At 34.6% G+C, this 8,058-nt stretch overlaps 1 protein-coding gene across 3 annotated transcripts in view; it reads right to left on the bottom strand.

The window, feature by feature from the left end:
- Positions 1-2,739: 2,739 nt before the first annotated feature.
- The window catches only part of PTPN3 (protein tyrosine phosphatase non-receptor type 3), a 103,233-nt gene continuing 97,914 nt past the window's right edge, over positions 2,740-8,058 (bottom strand). For 2 of the 3 annotated variants that reach the window (XM_040074248.1, XM_040074259.1), the window contains exon 27: positions 4,119-6,305. In XM_040074248.1, the coding sequence (XP_039930182.1) occupies positions 6,228-6,305 (78 nt within the window). In that variant the 3' untranslated portion in view covers positions 4,119-6,227. Of the gene's footprint in view, positions 4,081-4,118; positions 6,306-8,058 lie in introns of those variants that run through there. The other variant, XR_005702372.2, reaches the window with a different exon arrangement.

The raw sequence follows: 8,058 nt of genomic DNA, 5'->3' as shown, positions 1-8,058 counted from the left end.
GTTTTCAATCATGTATGCAAAGCTCTGAATTAGAAGGGTACTGATGAGGACTAACCCAAGTGCTGCCACGCTCACCTGCTGCTTATCTGAAGTAAATGTAGTCCACTACAATTAACAATGTTGGGCTGAGCTATTTTTTTTTTTTTTTTTCCCAAATGGAGTGCTTTGATATTCTTGCAAACTCATACAGATACACCTGATCGCACTTTGAACTAGACTGCTCAGCTTAGATAATACACGTACAACCTCACTAAGATCCATATAGGCTGTGGATTTACTGTACAGGATTTCAGTCTCTTTCCCTAAGGAAGGCAGCTTTTTTTTTTCCTTACTTCTGAAGCAGGATTGCAAGCAACCATGTGAAAGCTGATGGATAATCAGGAATTTGGGCTGATGATGCACTTTTGTGGGCTTTTGTGGCCATACTGCACACTAACTGAGAGCCAATTTGCATTATGACTAGGTAAGCTGCATCCACAGCTAAGAAGGTACTTCTAGCAGCTAACCTTTGTATTTTTGAAGAAAAACTAAATTTTTTTCTTCCTTTTGAAAGGTATGTTTTGTACAGAATTTGGTAAGCAGTAATTCCTTACTTGAAGATTCAGATTTTAATTTTTATTTATTTTAAAGCATAAATTCTAGCTTGGTGCAAGATGACTTCCTGACACTTGAGAGAGCAAGCTCCAAGGACTATTTACAAAATGTTTATTCTGCAAAAGGCTGATAGAAATATGATTCTACTCTGGGTTATGTAGGTAACTGACGTTAGGCAAGGGGTTTAATAGCCTTAACAAAGCATCTGCTTCCTCTTAAGCATGAGGACAACTTTACCAGTTACCTAGCTACATGCAGGTTTCATTTGTGTCTCAGAAAAGACATCAAATGAAAACATCCAATATAGTTTTTAAGAGGAAAATATTTAAGAGGGTTTTTTTTAATGTTACTTAAGAGCACAAACCAATAGATGAGGGAAATGTTCCACTTAAAATTATTTTCTAGGTGGGTATGAAAAGAATTAAATCCCATGGCCAACAGTATGGCTCTTTACTAAAGAAACTGTTCCAAGAGAAATGATGTGTTTAAAACACAGAAGTGTTTCAAAGGAAAAAGAGGAAAAAAATTACTATATTGCCCGCCCCTACTTTATCTGTTAAAAGCATTTTCATGTTCACAATGCTTGATTTTTTTTCTTTTAATATTTAAGTTAAACCCATGTCTTATCTGCCCCAAGGAGAACACATTTCTTACACGCATTTCCATATATCTTTAAGATCTCTACCACTGCTAGCAGCATTGTTTAGATCCCTCAGAAAGGAGATCAGTTGAGACTGGTCTGAACACCACACTGCCCCTTCAGCAGGTGAAAAAAAAAAAAATCCTTTCTTAAACAACAGTAACATCACTTTGCCTGTCTGAGACAAAGCCAGTTTCACACTGGTAGGAAACCTCAAAGTGATTTTATAAGGCAAAAAAATGACATGTCACAGGAAACAAAATTGTGAAAGCCAAGTAAACACAAGTTAAACAGCTAACAGTAAACCGAAGTGCTTCACTAATGTCTATTAAAAGAAGTGCTTTAATATTTTAAATACAACTTTAATTAAAAGGTTAACCTGCAGCTAAGCCCAAAATAAAGCACAAACTAAGACTACTCGTATCCAAGTAGTCTGCAAGCAAATGTCCCCTCTTGAGATGAATTTGTCTTAAACAAAACAAAATAAAACAAAACAAAACCAAACCCCAAAACAAAAGACAGCAACATTTCCTGGTCTCTAGTAGTCCATACATTCTTTTTTTCCATAATATTACTGATCCTCAACATTTGCTCTTTATATGAATGGTAAGAATGCTACTGTCACAGAGTTAGTCTGAGCTGAAAAATGGTTAAATCTGTTGATATTATGTGGTACTTCTTTCGATTCAGAGAAACTTACTTTTTTCTTTAGAGTGACAGGTTTCAGTGATTGTAGTGCTACTGTGTGAAGCTTATAGTGTTAAAGTACACTCAAACAAAATCATATTGCATTAGACTGGTATATTTAAACTGTTAATGTAAACTACGGCTAAAACAAACAGCCATTTGAGATGGCTCAGCACTATCAGTGTCAAGACTTAAATGCAAGGAACCCATATAATCAAAATGTTGTTTTATATAATGAATTAATCATTCACTTGGCCTTTGAACAAAATATTTAATGAAAATTTTACCTACTGTATAGCTACAATTAATAATAGCTTTTAACCAAGTAGATTGGTTGCAGATTACTAATAAAAATACAAACATTTCCCAGCACATGTTCTCTGGAAAGGCTGAAAGAGCAAAATAAACTTGCACTTAAATGCTACAGTTCAGGAGAGAAAAATAAAGCCATTATCAGCGAAATAACTATGTTTAGATTATAATTGACTGAATATGAACCATGTGCATCTATTTCCAACATTTATGCATTTAGTCTGACACAAGAACACTGCCTACAGGGAAGAGCTTTTTTTATAAAAAAAGTATCATACTATACTTGTAATAAAGCCAATGCAAAGTTCATTATATAGATCAGAACTGGAGTTCTTTTAAAATACATATATATTTAAACAAATACTGTATAGTAGGAAATATGAGGGGGAAAAGGAAAATCAACTGGAAAATCAAGTTAAAAAACTGAGTGTATATGAACAATTATTGCTGAATTTGTGGATACATTTTGACTGCTTATAATTTAGTATCAACACCTAAAAGGCAGAATAATTAAAAGCAAATCCCTGGATTACAATTTTTTTTTTCTTTTTTTTCTTTTTTTCTTTTTTTTTGCAAAACACCACCACTGTTCAAGGTTTGGTTGTATTTTAATGATTTGTTTTTCATACATCTGATTACACAAAAGGCATTCATGGTTTAGGGCACTGTTTTTCTTATTTTTAATAAACAGCAAGACCTGTTCCTTTCATCTCTGTCTCAGAAGTGCCCCCATGTGAGATTTCCAAAGACATGCTGAACAGGCAGTTTAGTTACTTCCATATCAAATATAAAGCCACTAAGTTAAAATTTATTTAATTCTGTAGAAATAAAAGTTAATGTATTTCACAGTGATGAAAACCTCAAGGGTTTCTTACTCCCTCTTCATCCACCACCACCACATCAGACATTTTGAATGCTTATTTTCATGATCATGCCAGCACAGGAGAGATAGAGGGTAAAATGATTACAAAGGTTATACAGAATCATTTCTTCACAGCATTTTCTACCATTTGCCAATTGCTTGCCAATTAAAAACTTTGTGGTCACAAGTCTTAATTCCCCTCAAACCCATCAGTTAAATCTATGTCTTTGTGATTTCTTAATTTTTGGGGGAAAAAAGGCTGGCATTAAGATGTTTTCATAATTATGCTTTCACTCCAAGATCAGATCTAAGGCATACTTCATTCAGTGCAAAGTCATCACACACTACAGAGAGAAGACAAAACCCCTTCAATTCTCCCCTATGGACCCTACAGGTACATGTGCAAAAACCAGCAAGAGTGAAATAAAGATGGACACAATATACAAGATACTTGTGTAGTTAATATTTCCTGTAAGGTATTAAAAAAAAACCAACAAAAAACAAACCCCAAAACTTATAGAAATTACTATTTATATAGCTTTGAGTATTCTCTCTGTGGCCAGCAATTTCAAACAAATTACTAAAATCCAAGAGCTCTTCAACTGTATTACCAAATTATCCAAGTTTACCAGAACAAGAGCAGCATTTGTTGTCACAATATGACAGTTATCATTTAAATGCACACATATTAACCCAAGTCAAGCCTATACCATGTATCTTGAGACTGGAGTTATACAAGAAATACATTTACAGTGCTTTGGTAAGTACATATTAAACATGAAGAAACATAAATAGCAGTTGGATATAGGAATAACCTTGAACACAAGGAAACCATGAGTATTTCCATGAAAGACACGGATGTCACAAAGTTGCTCTAGTATTTTCTTACAATTTATTTTCTTGCCTTTTTTCACTTCTTGACAAACTATTAAATGCAAGTCATGCCAAGGGCAAGGGATGACTCTGAGACCTAGGCACAGGAAAACTTTAAAAAAAAAAAAAAAAAAGAGATATTTTAACAGACACACATAACAAAGCTTTCCAAGTAACATGTGCATGTCCACTATCATTTTACATTTAGATTCACAGACAGATTGAGCTGATGCAATTTAGCAAGATAAGAGTGAACCAGTCTTTTGCCTTCTAACCTATGCCCAATCAAGCCAGATGACAGTGATCCAAAATATTACAGAAAACTCCAGTCAAAGTGAAATTTGGAATGCAGTATGTAAGGATGAGCATAAACCTATTCACCCTTCAACCTAACAAAGCCAAGAAGGTTTCCATGTTGCCAACTACTTTGCATATCTCAACTAAAACTCTTTTGATCATAAATAGTAACCAGGTATCCTCTTCAGCTAAAAATGTATTCTTGGAGAAAGGACCAAGCCTACAAAAGACAAGTCAGCAATTTAGCTCATCCTACATGCATTTTCTAGTTATCTCCTGGGGGAAAAAACCCATAATCTTCCAGTAATATGAGAGATGCATATTGTACAGCTGTGATAGTTTCTATAATGAAACTTCAGCCATAAATGATAATATCCATAATACAAACCATAATTCTAAAATACATCTGAATATGTGTGTGCATATATATATATATATCTGAAAAAAGAAAAATTATCTAATTTTCTCTTTTATACATATAAACATCCAGCTAATATGCCCCATAAAAATTTTTTCCCTATTTCGGACTAATTTTTTAAATAACAGAGTTTTAAACAGTCCCTTAGAATATTTTTTAACACTATTAAAAAATTAACAACTATCTCAGTTTAATCAAAAAGCACACACAAAATAATTTAACATTATACAAATGTGGTTATACTGTTCAGAAAGTCCAATTCTCTCATCTGAAATGAAATAGAGACCATTGTACCTTAGGGTGAATTATTCATCAATGTACAAATTCATTCTCTCTTTCCACGTAAATCTTCAGGTGAATTTAACTGCATTTCTGTATGAGCAAGAAACACAGTAAATCTGGAGAACTCTTGCAAAAGGAAGTCGTGTTTCGCTGGATAAGAGTGCTTTGCCGGAGGGCAGCAAGTCAACATTTTATCACCACCTGAACACTTGCAACACCTGTGCCCTTGTAAGCTTCACACCTTGAAATAGCAGCAACATATTTGATGGGTTCAGTAGTAATTTTTCTTCCAGTATTGGATTAGACTACTTTGCATATACAGTAAGTCAAAAGTCTAGTACTTGTGTGCAACATTAATCCACGTTTACATCTGAGAACTCATAAATACACATGGAAACAAACATGAGAGAGAATTAAAGCTCGTTTTAAGTTAAAATGTTTTCAGTCCACATATAGAAACAGCAGGGAAAAGTAAAAAGGAGATAGAGAGCCGAAACGAAAGAAAAGGGATGCAATAACTAAAACTGCAAGAAGTAGGCCCTCGTCAAAAGGGCAAGTTGCAACTAAAATCGAGCAACAGAAGATGTAGACTGTACCATCTGCATAAATAACTAAATGCAGCATTATTTTCACATCACATACAGTAGATGTGATTCCTAAGCAGCATATTATAACAGCTGGCATACTCACTAATAGATTTACCGTAACTGAATACTAAATTTCTCCAGCTCAGTGTACAGTAGTTATGCATTAGCCTTTAAAGCTCTTAGTCAGCCTTTTAGTCAAGGTTACAGTTCCATGGATATTTAGTGTCCCAATAAGAAAGTTACAAATATTCACCTTCAATGAACTTTCATACGACACAAATACATTAAATACATCCTTAAGATGAATCGTTTCAATAATAGGAGTTTTCTTTTTGCTATATCAAAGGAAATACAAAGAATTTTGTAACTTCCAAAGTAAAGGGTGTTTTAAGGCAGTGAAAGATATGTGTTAAGGTTTCCATGATTGTTTATGGTTGTCTATGGGAATAAAGCATATTACACACAATTACTGTCATATATTTATCTATGTGACTTTGTTACACTGTACATGATTTAGCAATCTTCGTGAGAAATTTAAAGTGCCACAGTTCAAATGTGCTCATCTGTCTTTCCATGGGCTTCTAGTCCGTTCTGGTTGCTTTCAGAAACAAGCCCTTGCTTTACTTGAAGAGCAGTTTTTTTAGCTGAAAAAAGAACTCATCCTTCACTGCTGTGCTAACTGGAATCCAGTGGTCGAACCAATCCTTCTTTGTAAACACGAAGAATAGCTTCACAAACAAATTTGTATTGACTCTGTGTAGGAAAGAAAATATAAAAACATTTATGGATGTTCAGTTAAACTGCTGATTAGACAGTATTATTGAATAGGACGAACAGTTCAATGGCTTCCTTTTTTCCTGAGCAATGACAGGAGAGGAGCTACAAGGATGGGAGGAGAAAATCCTACACCCTTGTCTGTGTTCACAGCAAACAAAGCTAACATTTACTCTTCCTTGAAGGACAAGCATTAAAAATCACACTCCAAGGAAAATACAGTTTCCCAAACTATAAGAACACTTGCTTAATTTTCAGGGAATAGGAATTATCTGTAAAAACTGTGCATGACTTTTGACTAAGTTTAACTTGATAGTTACTTTCTTTATCCATCTCATCTATTTTGGGGCGGGGTGGGCGGTGATTTGGTATTTATCTGATTATTATGAGTATGCTGAGCTTGGCAATCCTGCAGTTACATATTACAGGGCACAATTAAAGTTACCTGACCAAGACCACATTTTAAGTTCCCATATAGGATCTATAGGTGCATTTACCTGACTGAAACCATTTTTTTTCCCCCCCAAACCATCTACAGTACTTCAGGAGTCACATTCTTATCAATTTTTGTTCAGACCACATATCTCAGTTTGTAAGAAAAGGGGATCAAAACCTTTCAAATTAGTATTTTTGAAGATCAGTATCCACATTAATTCTTCTCTCACCCAACGTTTTGATCTCAATTAGATCTTAAAGTCTTTACAAATTAGTTTCTTTTCTGCATTATACCATTACGAAGACAAGCTCTTCCATAACTTTGTAATGTAACTATTTGTTAAAAACAATTAGCCTGTAAGCCTTTTCCCAAAAAGTGACACAAGGAGACATTATCAATAGGACTAGTGCAGAACTAAAAATCCAAGTAGCCTGAATAAATTTTTATGACTAACACAATCCTGAGAACACAAGATGATTGAAATTTAAAAGAACATGCAAAGATCAGAGCATCCTCACTTCTTCTGTGAAAGTACTACTGTCAAAGCCCCCAAATGAATCCTTTTCTCCAAACTTCCATGTTATATATTCAGAAAAGCAAAGCTTCAAATTTTTTACACCCCTTTTCCCATCTTTGAAATGTTCTCCCAGCTGCCCTTGTATTGTCAGCTCCCATCAACTCTTCTGAAGCATCTGGAAACATTCTCCCACTACCTCCCAAAGGACAGGGCTAAAAGATAACATTTGGACCTTAGGACCTTAAGGACCTTAGGTTGCCTTTATATACCACAATGTTATTCTTTTCCATAACACAACACATTTGCTTTTAAGTGCAGAAAAACTTAAGGAAAACAGGAAGGTGGAAATGAGTTTTCTGCATCTCGATTTTCCTGGGTTTTCTTTCAACCTTTCAGTCAATTACTCCCACCTTCAATATCACTTTGTTCTTATTACTTAATTACTTTGACTTGTCTCTTCATTGTTACTATCATTTCCATATTTCTACTGCCTGAACAAGCCAGGTGTGGTATTTAGCTCTCTGTTCAATGCTGCTGTTAACTTCTGTGATCAAGTTACTGAACAAATAAAAGAATGAGCACTTCAGCATTACTTCCTCTGACTCAATCTCTGACTACTTGTTTTCTTTGCTCTTAACTGTTGCATGTATTCTTACCGCTCACTCAGCTGGTAGCTACTTATATTATGTACATCTTAAGCACTGTATTCTGCATTGTTGAGATACCTAATTTCTCTGCGTTGGAAGATAATGGTTAATCCTTTTTTTTAAAGAAACGCC

Source organism: Hirundo rustica, chromosome 1 (assembly GCF_015227805.2).
Source record: "Hirundo rustica isolate bHirRus1 chromosome 1, bHirRus1.pri.v3, whole genome shotgun sequence".
Taxonomy (NCBI): Eukaryota; Metazoa; Chordata; class Aves; order Passeriformes; family Hirundinidae; genus Hirundo; species Hirundo rustica.
Note: the sequence above shows the minus strand (reverse complement) of the source record. Positions and strands in the feature narration are given on the sequence as shown.